This window comes from Panthera tigris, chromosome E1, assembly GCF_018350195.1.
Source record: "Panthera tigris isolate Pti1 chromosome E1, P.tigris_Pti1_mat1.1, whole genome shotgun sequence".
Classification (NCBI taxonomy): Eukaryota; Metazoa; Chordata; class Mammalia; order Carnivora; family Felidae; genus Panthera; species Panthera tigris.
This window is the reverse complement of record NC_056673.1, coordinates 36,298,802-36,311,024: the sequence shown is the minus strand read 5'-3', so window position 1 is coordinate 36,311,024 and position 12,223 is coordinate 36,298,802. Positions and strand designations below refer to the sequence as shown.

General features: G+C 55.4%; 1 protein-coding gene across 1 annotated transcript; it reads right to left on the bottom strand.

The window, feature by feature from the left end:
- Nucleotides 1-6,932: 6,932 nt before the first annotated feature.
- Nucleotides 6,933-8,816, bottom strand: HOXB13 (homeobox B13). Its single transcript, XM_015539164.2, has 2 exons — nucleotides 8,219-8,816; nucleotides 6,933-7,186 (listed from the first exon to the last, which is right to left on the bottom strand). The coding sequence occupies exons 1-2, from the start codon at nucleotides 8,814-8,816 to the stop codon at nucleotides 6,933-6,935; spliced, it is 852 nt and encodes a 283-aa protein (XP_015394650.2).
- Nucleotides 8,817-12,223: the final 3,407 nt, after the last annotated feature.

Genomic DNA, 12,223 nt, shown 5'->3' with positions numbered 1-12,223 from the left:
CAGGCGGGAGGCGCCGGGCTGGGCCCAAGTAGACTCTGGGAGCTGAGGGCCCTCAGAAAGAGTATGGATCTCTTTGTCCCCTGCCTGGGGCCTCTGGTGTGCGGCCTGTAGCCCCGAGACCAACATTTGGTGCGTGTCCCCCTGGGTTGCAGTGGGGCAGTCACAGTCTGAATGGCAAGTAGCTGTCTGATCCCTACTCCGGCTACGCCCACCTTTCAGGACCCAGTGCTAAGGCCCCTGCCTGCTCTACCCAGCCAGAGCCCAGACCAGACCGTTCTCTGGCCACGACCTGCGTTTTCTGGCCCCCTCCCCGAGTTTTACTGGCATCTTCCCTCCTGGATTTGATATTCTAATCATCTTCCCAGGTTCTACTCCAACAGGCCCTTTTCTGGGACACTCCAGATGCCAGGGGATGAGGGGCGAATCTTGCACACTCCTTGTTCCCCCCATTTGTCTTGGTTGTGATCATTTACCCCACCACACAATGTCAGAGGTCACAACTGAGGAAGCAGCGGACCCAGGATCTGGCAGTAAGCAAGAGGCAGGGCTCCACGAGATGGGAGATGGCCTCTCCAATGTCTCTCCTCCAGCCTCCCACCCCCAGTGGAAGATTTTGCATCCTGTAGGCACCGGGTAAATGAGTGGTGGGTTTAACCAAATTTCTATTTGTCTTTAATCCTGGTGTGGTTTTGTTTTGTTTTGTTTTGTTTTGTTTTGTTTTGTTTTGTATTTATGCAAATCTCCCTGGTGCACCCAAGAGGGGCCAGGTCTAGGGAGTTTAAGTACACCTGTGTGACATCAGGGCTCGGCTCCTGATGGAAACAGGCGTCTGTCAGTGTCTAGTGGGACCTTGTGAAAAGAGGCGTGTTGGGGATGTAGACAGAGAAGTTTAGACATTAAGAGCCCCTGCCACTGCAGGCTGGGTGACACTGACCAAGTAACTTACACTGCTTGGTCTCAATGCCCTCATTTAAAAAAATTTTTTTAACGTTTATTTATTTTTGAGACAGAGAGAGACAGAGGGAGACACAGAATCTGAAACAGGCTCCAGGCTCTGAGCTGTCAGCACAGAGCCCGACGCGGGGCTCGAACTCACGGACCGTGAGATCATGACCTGAGCCGAAGTCGGCTGCTTAACCGACCGAGCCACCCAGGCGCCCCCCAATGTCCTCATTTTATAAGCTATATACTCAGTTGTGGGTTTTGTCATTGTGACGGTAGTAACTCCGGAAGGAAACATGAGCAGGGGTCAGCTTGGGGTGGAGGGAAGAAGGGCAGGTGAGTCCTTGCCCCCCCCCCCCCCCCCCGCCAAGAGCAACGAATTAGCAGTGTCAGTGGCTAAGGTCTTGGGCATGTGCCCCACCTCCCGCGGCTGTCCTTTGGGGCTCTGAGCCCCTGTGCGCGTGTGCCAGCAGCAACATGTGTCCCCTCCAGTTGCTTCTCGGATCCTGGCACTCGCCAGGCTTCAGAAAAAGACGCAGGAATGGGGGGGGGACCGAAAGAAGCGGCTCCCAGACAATGGTATGCTGATTTATTTTTTTTAAAGGGCCAGGGCCTTGACCTTTAGGGTTAGTTTGTCAATTATCCGTGTTATCACTACATTTCATCCTCACAGAGTTTCCAAAACTAGGCGTGTTGTAAAGAATTATGATTTTACATAACAATAACAATAGCATTAACGGTAATATTAATTTTGGCTGTGCCAGGACACCACCCAGTCGGAGACAGACATAGGTCACGTGGGGGCCCCAGCGCTGGAGCTTCCTCCCACCTGCCAGCCTCTCCCGGGCCCGGGGCCGTGTCTGTCCCGCGTGCTGCGAAGCGCTTTCTTTGTCCCTTCCCGCTCAGGCAGCTGTGCGGCTGTCTCTCCAGGAACCAACGTGGAGGTGCCCTCCCCAGGTGCTCGGTCTCTGGTCTCAAGTCCCTTCTACCCCCCTTTCCCTGCCCACCTAGACCGCGGAGGCCCACCCATTCCTGGGGAGACCCCTCCAGGGCCTCCTGAGGCCGGTCCCAGACTGTGAGAGCGGTGACGCCTTTGGCCCACAGATTAGCTAGTTTACCTTATTAGGGAGAAACGCACTCTTGAAGGTAGTGAAACGGGCGGTCCCTGGTCTGAGAAATGGGCGCATAACACTCTTGTTCTCTCTGCAAAGGCCAAGCCCGGAATTCAGCTGGCGTCAAGGGCCTGAGTTCGGCAGTCGCGGACCTGAAGGCTCAGCCTCCCGAGTGGTGGCGCAGGACTCAGTTTGCGCACTCTGGGCTAGAGAAGGAAGGACGGGTGCCCCCCTCCAGGCAGAGTCTGGGGCAGGGCTCAGGGAGAGGGCTCCCCACTGCCTGCGAAGCCTGGGGTATCTCCTCCCCAATGCAGACCGAGGCCTCCTCGCCTGGCCGCCAAACCTCCCAACCTCGGTGTCCCCAGCAGGTCTCCGGGTCTCTCCGGCCTTCCTCCCTGCCCCCCACCAGTTTAACTTTCTCCCTCCCGAGGCCGGAGGTGCCCCCCCCGCCCTTCCCCCCACCTTCCTCCCTCTTCCCTCAAAGCGAGTGGGACGGAGGCAGTGGAGACCACCAACCTGAAACTTCAAGTTCAACGGCAGCCCCTGACCCTTCTCACCCCTCCCCTCCCCTCCGGGTGCCGACAGACTCAATTTCCCTTTTAATCATTCTAGGGGCGACTGAACGCAAGCTGCCCGCGTCCCCTGTTTCACCTTGGGGCAATTTAGGGGAGGGGAGTCAGTGGCGGGATTCTTTCCTTCTCTGTCTCCTCCACCATCCCACCCCACCCCCTTTCCACACAGAGGTAACTTGTAGCGGACAAAAGAGGAAAGGCCCGCATCAGTTCCCCACTGGATGTTTTTTAAATCTCTCTCCAGGCCCAGATCAACGCCTGGGCGTGGCGGTGGGGGAGCGGAGGGGTGTCCGACTCTCGGGTGAAAAGCCGAGGGCCACTCTGGTGCTTTCTCCCCCCGCCCCTTTCCTGGAGAGGAACTGTTCAGGTGGGTGAGACTACGATGGAAATTTCTTCAACAACAGCGGAGCCGCGCTTTAGTGCAGGTTTGAGTATCCAATCCATGATTGTAGCTCCAGGGTTTCTACGAGACCAGACGCGGCCCCGGACACCGAGAGTTTCTCCCGAAGGGAACCTAATTAAAGTGCAGCACTTAGGACCTCGGATAAAACTTTAATGACGGGGAGGAAGGGGGTGGGGGGGAGGCAGTCTTCTTCGCGTTGGAGGAGGGGAGCCGGGCCGCTGGGAGAACTGGGGGGCTCGATCAGAGCCTTTCTCCTGCCGCAAAGGGCAGTTTCCGGCTCCGGAGCGGCTCAGAGCAGGGGTGGCTGGGGTGGGGGGCCGGGGGGGGGGGGGGGGGGAAACCGCTGTGCGGATTCTCCGCCCGCCGCAGCCTCGCGGGCCCCGGAGCGGTCGGAAGCGTTTCCCAGCGTGAGTGAAGGACCCCAGGGCTGGGACCCCGGCCTGGCCCTCCTCTGGGCGGCCTCGGGAATTTAGATTCGAAAAGAGCTTCCGGAGGTTGCGTCTACGCACTTCTCCACCACGACCCCCTAATTCGGCCTCTGGAAGCCTAATAAAATACAACTGCTTTGGCGTTAGCAGTGATTGCGGTCCTGGAGCCAGCGTAGACGCGACCCTACGATCCCGTTCGGACGCTTGCTGCTGAGACTCTCAGCCCCGGGGGTGTTTGGGGGAGTACGGACAGGGCATGGAGGACCGCTCCGAGAATTCCGCCTCGTTGGCGGAAACACACCCGGTGTGTTTTCGGGAGTGTATTTGTGCGCTTCTGCATGTATTCTGTTCGTGCAAATGTTGTCTGAATTTACCGATTTGGGAACGTGGCGTTCACATGTTTCAGCCTGAATAATTTTTTAGCAAAACCCGCTCCCCGGTGTCTAAACATGGCCCGATTTAAAAGCAAATCGCTGCAGACAAGTTAACGTAGGTGTATGGATTTTGTCGTCAGTTAACACCAATTGGTGAGAGGGTTTTGTTTGTTTGTTTGTTTGTTTGTTTGTTTTAAAGGCTCGGTCTGGGTGGGAGGGGGTAAAATTGCCTCGGAGTAAAATTGGGTGTTTGCAAAGGGATTTCATGAGAGGCTTTAAAGCCAAACGCAATTAAAATGTTTTGTTTTGTTTTGCACAGGTTCTTTATGTAAATCACTCCGGCTGGGGGGTGGGGGGGAGGGTGTCGCCGCGAACTGGTCTGCAGAGGAAGATAATATTCCAGTGGAACGAAGACCCAGACTCAGGACAGATGGCGCCGCGGCCTTGCTACCCAATGTTGTCTATATTTAAGATCAATGCTGCTGCCCACTTTGCCTTCCTCCTGGGTCTCTCGCTGGCCGGACCGATACAACTGACGATACCTTGGCTCCATTCCAGGCGACTCCGGGTCCCGGCGCCCTCACAAGCAGCCCTAAACTGCACTTACTCCGGAGGCCTGAGACCCCCAGGCATCCGAAAGCCAGCGGCCCGGCCTGGGGGGTTGAGGCCGAGCCGACCAGCGGGTTTCCCTGAAATAGCAAACTTCTGCCGGCAGGGGGCGTCCTTGCCTTTTTAATCGTGCACAAACTCCTTGGTAGCGAAATAAATCTCTAAACTCCCGTATCTTTTGTTCGGAAATTGTCGCAAACGAATAATAGAGGAGCCCCCGAAACTCTAAGTCCCTTATAGCGGCGTGGAAGAGTTAGAGCCCGGGGCTGCAGAGTCTCGAGGCCTCTGACTCCTTCAGGCCTCCCCCTAGGCCCACTTGGCGCGTCCAAGCATCAGCCCCTTTTGTGGCCTTTCCTCTCCTCGTGTGGCAACCCCCTGCACCATGGAGACCCCCACACACGCCTTCATTTGGCCCACACCCTACCCACATGCTGGTATGCACTGAAGTCTTGCCATTTCTGAAGCAGGGGAAAAGGGGGTTTTCACACACTACCCTCCAGAACCTGTGAAGTTAAAAGCTATTTGCATGAGTCTGTTTGAAAGGCAGTAAGTAACTCCCTCTGAGCCGGGTGCTTTACCAAAGAGCTTAAACTGGACCACGGGGCTTGGGAGGGTTTTTTCATTTTTTTTTTTTTAATCACAAAAGGGACACCCCCCCCCCAAGCAGACACAGTCTAAGGAGACCCAAGGGGGGAGGGTGACCAGCCACCTTTGGGGCCTTTCCCCTCAACCCTGGGCTCCTCTTTGGTACATAGATTTAGAAGAAGCTGAGTTGCTTCCCAACTCATTCCCAGGAGAGGAGCCAGAACTGGGATTTCACCCAAACGCCCAGCTGTAAACGCCCCAATCCCTTGGCTACACTTGGAGAACTATGAGCCTGAGCCTGCTTGGAGAGGCCATTGGGACAATGACCTCAGCCCCCACAGGGTGCGTCTGGGATCACGGGAGGTGCAGACCCTCTCCACTTGGATCACGAGGAGCGTGCAAGCCAGGATGCCCCAGCCCAGGCTGCAGGAAGACCCAGGGCAAACCGGCCCACTTTGCTGCACAGCCAAGGTGGTGAATCCCACAGGGCACTGAGCCCAGGTACGACGTGAGGGAGCAGGCACAGTGGGGAAGTCCTTGGCTCTGCAGCTCCTCGAGCGGCCAGTCTGCCCCAGGCTCGTGGAATTCTACATGCCAAGCCTCTGTCTACTTGGATGGAGAAAAGGGAGTTGACACGAGCACCAACCTCGTCCTCCACCCACCCAGGATTCAGGGTACTTGAGCCAGCGCAAAGGGGGAGTCGGGGTAGTTGAGCCAGCGCAAAGGGAAAGGGAGAAAAAAATCTGCAGCCACCGTTGCTGAACGTGCCTGATCCTGGGTCTTTGGGTTTCTGGCACCCACTGTTCTTTTACCCACAAAGGGCCTGCCCCATCTCCCAAGCCTGAGACCCGCACGCTTCTCTTGGTGGGGGCAAGCGGGTGGTGAAGGGCCATTTTCTGGTTTTCTCTCCAGCCTGGCTAGTCCAGCGGGTTTGGGACGTGTCTGCCCCTTAGGGTGGGACGGGATGCGGTTCTCTAGTTCTGTAACCTTCTGTGCCTGGGTGGGGCACATCTACAAGGCCACAAATACCTATTTCATGTGGCTTCCAAACGCCCAATGGATCGTAACCTGGACAGAACCACCGGGAACGCTAAGGAAAGACTTGGGAAGTTTGGGGGAGGAAATGAGAGGTGGTGAATTATCCGGGCGCTTTCTCGAACCCAGTTTTTCTCGAGGAAGGAGGACAGACTCGGGAGGGCAGCACGCTGGCTTCATTTTCACACAAGGACAAAATCTAAGCGTTGAGGATGGGACTTCTGAGACCACTCGGTACAACCTAGGGGGTGGGCAGGGAAGGGAGGGAGTGGTGCCCACCCGTGTTGTCTTTCTTGCCCGTGGGTCCTCTGAGAAAAATGCTAAACGAGCAACGGTAGGCGTAGGTAGTCGCAGGGAGTCGCAGGGATGAATGTGCCTTTTCTCCTCTCTGCCGCAGTCACTGGGGCGGGGGATGGGATTTGGAAATGGAAGGGGATCCAGAGGAAGCTTCCCTGCCAGGGGTCTCCTTCCAAGTTTATTCATAATCAGCTCAATCCATGCAAGCGGTTTCTAAGGCGCTCTTCAGAGCTCTAGATAGAAAATAGGAGACTAATTTTCATGGGAACTCATACTTGTGACAGTAATTACTGCCGCTAAGATGAATGATTACGACCGCGACAGGTCCTGTAGCTGGTGGCTTACTCTGGTGGGTTGGACTGTAACTCTGGGCCTCACTGGCTCCCTAGAACATATGGGGGTACAGCAGACCATCCCTCCGGAACAGCCCAAGAGGTGTGGCCTGTGACGAGTGTAACCTGTGGGAGCCCCTCACTAGAGTCCTGCGCTCCAGCCTGGCACTGGCAGTCTCCCGGTCTCCCCAGGACACTCCCATTTCTCCCTCCCCCCCCCACCTCCCCAGGCAGGGATCTCCCTCACGGAGTGGTGCTGGTCTTGACCTTGGCGAGGACTTTCTTCTCCTTAACCCGGCGGTTCTGAAACCAGATGGTGATCTGGCGCTCTGAGAGGCTGGTGGCCGCGGAGATCTTGCGCCTCTTGTCCTTGGTAATGAACTTGTTAGCGGAATACTCGCGCTCCAACTCGCGCAACTGCCCCTTGCTGTACGGAATGCGCTTCTTTCGGCCCCGTCGGAAGGCGTAGCCTTCTGGAGGGTGCTGCGCGCTTGTATCTGCGCGTCGACGGAAGGAGGGAGAGAAAGCCACGCTCAGACCTCTGCCCCCAAGGCCACGCGCAGACCCAGGCCCTACAAGCTAAGTAACTCTCCAGGAGCCCCCAGATCGCCCTTCAGACACACGCGGGCTCCCACTCCCCCAAAGCACAGCGGGACACCTCGACTTCCGGCTCGTTTCTAATTACCGCTGAGGCTTGGAAAGACCAGGATCCTGCGGATCACCCTTACCTAACACTGTCCTCACGCTTGCAGGTCTGCAAACACACCCATCACACACGGCCAGACCTTTGCCCAGGGTCACATACATACATCCACCCTCACATGCATTTTCACACTCCTGGCCACTCTCCTAGAGTCTACAGCCAAGTTATGTACAGAAGGGAACACATTTCTGTCCCCGCTCCCAACACACACACACACACACACACACACACACACACCCCACACACATACCCCTAGGTTATGACTGCAGGAAATCTGAATTTTCCTGTGGAAACTGAAAATTCATTGGAGAGAAAAGGAGTGCTTGTATTTTTTACAGAACATCCATTATCTCTGTTCCGACACACCCCACCCCCATACTCACTAAATTGAGAGTCATTTAGCCTTTTGGCAGAAGTAAACCTGGGATCTTTGAGGTAGGAACAGCCTGAGCCCCTCAGAGGTGATAGGGGAACCAAACACTCTGACATATTGAGAAGCCGGTCCCAAAGCCTCCTAGGGAGGTGAAGGGGCCTGGTGGCCCGCAGGCTTTAGAAAACACCCAGCTCAGCCACCCCCACCCCCACCCCACCCCCCCCCACCCTAACCCCCCCCCCCCCCCCCCCCCCCCGCACACTGACCCTCTGGGGCTCCACCAGGCTCTTCAACTGCCTAAAACCCTCCTTCAGGGTCCTAATAGCCAACAGAGGACCACAAGCTCCTCCTCACCAGCCCCAAGTTTCCCTTCACCTCCTCCCATGCAAGTGCCGGCCGGGCCTACAACCCACACTCAGCACCAACGGGACCCAAAGTAGTGGGGCAAGTTACCTGCAAATGCTGCCTTCCAGAAGGGCCCTGGCGGGTTCTGTTCTCCCTGGCAACACATCTGGCTGTTCCAGCCCCCGGTGAGGGCCCAGGACTGGTAACTGTCCACAGGCAGCAGGGAGTCGTGGCGAGGCTCCCCGGGGGCCCCCAGAGTCTGCACCACCGACACATCCAGGTAACTGGCCATAGGCTGGTAGGGTCCCGAGTACCCCGGATAGAAGGCAAACTCGGTGGGGCGGCTGGGGTACTCCTCCCCGGCAGCGGCAGTCTCCGCGGGGTAGGCAGCTAGGGTGGCCGCCTGGGCACAGGGTTTCAGCGAGCTCCGGGACACTCGGCAGGAGTAGTACCCGCCTCCAAAGTAGCCGTAAGGCACCGGGGCCGCCCCCTGGGGCACCCCGGGGCAAGGGTGGCACTGCTTTGGCGGTTCCGCAGAGCCCGGCAGGTCCAGGGGGGCATAGCTGACGGCGGGCATCAGCGTAGGCGCCGCTGCTGGGTGGCTAGTCAGTGGGGAGTGGGCGACTAGATTCCGACTCCCTCCCGCCCCGGGCAAGCCATCCATGTCCTTGGCCCCGTCCAAGGTGGCATAATTGCCGGGCTCCATGGGGCCGCGGGTCGGCTCATGGGGTGCCGGGGGTGGGGGATACAGGGGGCACCCAGCTCGCTCTCCCCACCCAGGCCCCGGGAATCCAAGGCGTTTTAAATCGCTCCCAGCTCGCCCGGCGCCTGCATTCGCTCGTCCCGGCCGGCCGTCTTGACGCAGGAGACGCAGGTGCCAGGGCACGCGCGCTGATTGGCTGTGGCCTTGGGGAGAGAAGCTAGTAAAATCTTCAAGGCAGAAATTGCGAAAATACTTTACCCTTGCTTCTCTCCCAGTGTGTCTCTCTCCCTCTCCCTCCCTCCCTTCCTCCTCCTACCCCTCCCTCTCTCCCTCCGCGCCTCCCTCCCTCCCTCCCTAAGTCCCTCTCTCCCTCTCCCTCGCTTTTATTGCATTTGGAAACCAGAAAAGAACCGAGAGGAAGTGTCCTTTCTCTGCTTTCCAGTTGGGAGCTACCCAGCTCCGCGTCCGGGGGGAGGGGAGAAGCGGGAGGGGGAGGGAGAGAAGACAAGGAGCCGGCCCCCCACCTCCGCAGCCTCCTCTCCCTCCCTGGCTCTCTGTCTCCGGTGCTTTGGCAGGTTTAACGAGAGAATAAAAAGCTCTCCCTATAAAGTGTGCATCTCATGGTGGGGGTGGGGTGGGGAAGGGGAGTCGGGGGTGGGGCCCGGAGGAGGCCGCTCTGTGCCTGAAAGGGGAACCTGGGAAGGTGCCTGAACCAGAAGAGGCTGGGAAATGGGGATTAGAGGGCATTTCTGGGAGCCCCTTGCTTTAGGTCCCGGGGGCAAGCATCCCAGTTCACTCCAGGTGCCCCTCCTATTCCGGATGCGCGTAATAGGCTGCCCAGGGAAGTGCCTGGGAAGCCCTTCCCCCGACACACACACACACACCCCACCCCGGGATCCCAGCTACCGCCCTGCCGGCTCCCGGAGTGGGGTGGGGCAAGAGAGGGAGGGAGACAGGAGCTGGGGAGAAGACGGGAGATCTGGAGCCTGGGATGTGCCACGTTCAGATCTGAAAGGGAAATGGAGTTTCTAGCTGTAGCCTGCGAAAGGGGGTCCGGATTTCCGTTTCACGGTGGGGAAAAAAGTACGGAGAGAGCACAAAGATGCCTTGTATATTCAGAGAGAGGCAGAGGCCGAGGGACGACAGCACCAAGAGGGAAAGAGAGAATTGGGTTGCAGGAGTGGGAAAGGGTCTTATAAAACCCCGAAGTACCAGCCAGAAAAGAGGATCTCTTTTCCCCCTTTGCTGGGATCTAAGGAATTTCCAGGAAACCAGGCCTAACTGGCTAAGCACACGAGTTGCAGGGGTGCTGGGCCCCAAGGAAGAAGGAGCCTGCCCTGTGCAAAGATGTCCAGCCTCTCTGCCCTGCGGTTCTCCTCTTAATTCCCAAGAGGCCCAGGTAACTCACCGTGGCCCTGGCACATTCCTACCCAAGCTGAGTGTCCAGAAAGCCCAGGACCCCCTATTGGCTTCCTCCAGGATTTACATTTCCTTGGAAAGCAGGATGGGAGAGAGAGAGCCCGAAACACTGCAAGGATTGCTGGAGGTCCCTCCCTTGGACCCTATTGTACAGTGCAATTCAGAAGACTCCAACCAATTCGTTTCACAGTTCCTCAGAGGTTTTTCTTTCCTTTGCTACCCCTCCCAAATCAAATCCTTCTGGGTCCACTTCTTCTAGAACCCCCAGTTTTTCTGGAGGAGGCAGGAACTTTTCCATTCCACACCAGCATCACGGCGATTATACGAAACAATCCACCCTGACTCTAGGTGGGCTCAGCCATGCCCAACCGTACCAACCTGAACCTGAACTTGAGCCATCTCTCAGGAAACTGAGAATTCCATACAAACTGGAATTTCCCCCAAGCTGTGGGGCTGTAGTGGAGATCATAGCTCGCCCTCGACGGACCTTGCTAATAACAGAAGACACCAAGCACAAAATCCTCACTAGGTTTTATTTTATTTGAAAACAACATGAGAGAAAAGGGAGGAGATATCTCTTTGGATGCTTTCCAGTTTCTTCTCCTAGCCTCTTGCTTGTGTAATAATGAAAGACAGAACTGCCAGGATTTTTACCTAAAGACTACAATTTTTTTCAATTTTTTTTTTTTTTAAGTATGTTCTACACCCAGCCTGGGGCTTGAACTCACAACTCGAGATCAAGAGTCACGCACTCCACCGACTGAGCCAGCCAGGCACCTCTTGTCACTGGTGTTTATTGTAGGTGACAGTACAGGTATAAGATCCCTAAACTTAGAAATACATAATTCTTTTTTTTTAATTTTTTAATGTTTATTCATTTTTGAGAGACAGAGAGAGTGTGATCAGGTGAGGGGCAGAGAGAGAGGGAGACAGAGTGTGATCAGGGCAGGGGCAGAGAGAGAGGGAGACAGAATCCGAGGCAGGCTCCGAGCTGTCAGCACAGAACCCGACGTGGGGCTCGAGCTCACGAACTGCGAGATCATGACCTGAGCCAGTTGGACGCTTAACCGACTGAGCCTCTCAGGCGCCCCCCAAAGTACATAATTCTAGTCATACCTTATGACCCAGCAATTCCATTCCTGGACATAGTCCCAACAGAAACGAATGTTTATGTCCATCAAAAGGCAGGTACCGGAATGTCCAAAGCAGCTTAATTCATTGTAGTTCAAAGACAAAAACAACCCAAATGTCCATCGGTAGTACAATGGGTAAATACATCGTGCTATAATTAAAGAAGGGAGTACTACACAGCAATAAAAAAAACCCTACTACTACACACAACATGGATGAATCACACAGATATATGTGATTTGGGGATATGTAGTGCTCTGGTTCGTGTCCACGGAAATGCACTGAGCTCAGCATTATTCTGGAACGCAGAGATGATTCACCGGAACCTTGCCGGGGAGAAGCTCTCCAGCTGTGCTAGAGACTCCCGTGTAAACAGATACGTTTCAATACAAATACTCTAGGATTTTTGTTTTTGTTTTTGTTACACTCTGCAATTTAGTTAGTGTCTACTAGATCCCAGGGAATCCTTCTGGATGTCATATTTATTAGCATATGACATATGTTCCCACTTCTTATACATGTGTATGCATGTCTGTCTCTCTGTGACCTGTCATCGACCTTTAGTGAATTCAGATAAGGTACGACGAACTCCCTCATCCGTAAAAATTATCTGTCTCCTTACGGGGACAATAATTCCTACTTCACAGAAATGGTGTGGAGATTAAATGGAATTTAAATGGAATGCACTTGAGAGCATTTTATAAACTGAACACCTACGAGTTCTGTATGTGTATCTGTGTCTATCTAAGGAACTACAGCCACCTTTTCTTATTTGAAGAGAAAAGGACAGTTGCCCTAAAGACAACCAGCCTCTCCTCACTTGCCTCTCCCAATGCGGTGTACGCCTGAGATTTCCACAA

Excerpts from the sequence above, each read along its gene's own strand:
- HOXB13 (XM_015539164.2), bottom strand. The coding sequence starts at position 8,816 with ATGGAGCCCGGCAATTATGCCACCTTGGACGGGGCCAAGGACATGGAT. Across the intron at positions 7,187-8,218 it reads CTGGAAGGCAGCATTTGCAG|ATACAAGCGCGCAGCACCCT; the intron begins GTAACTTGCCCC and ends GTCGACGCGCAG.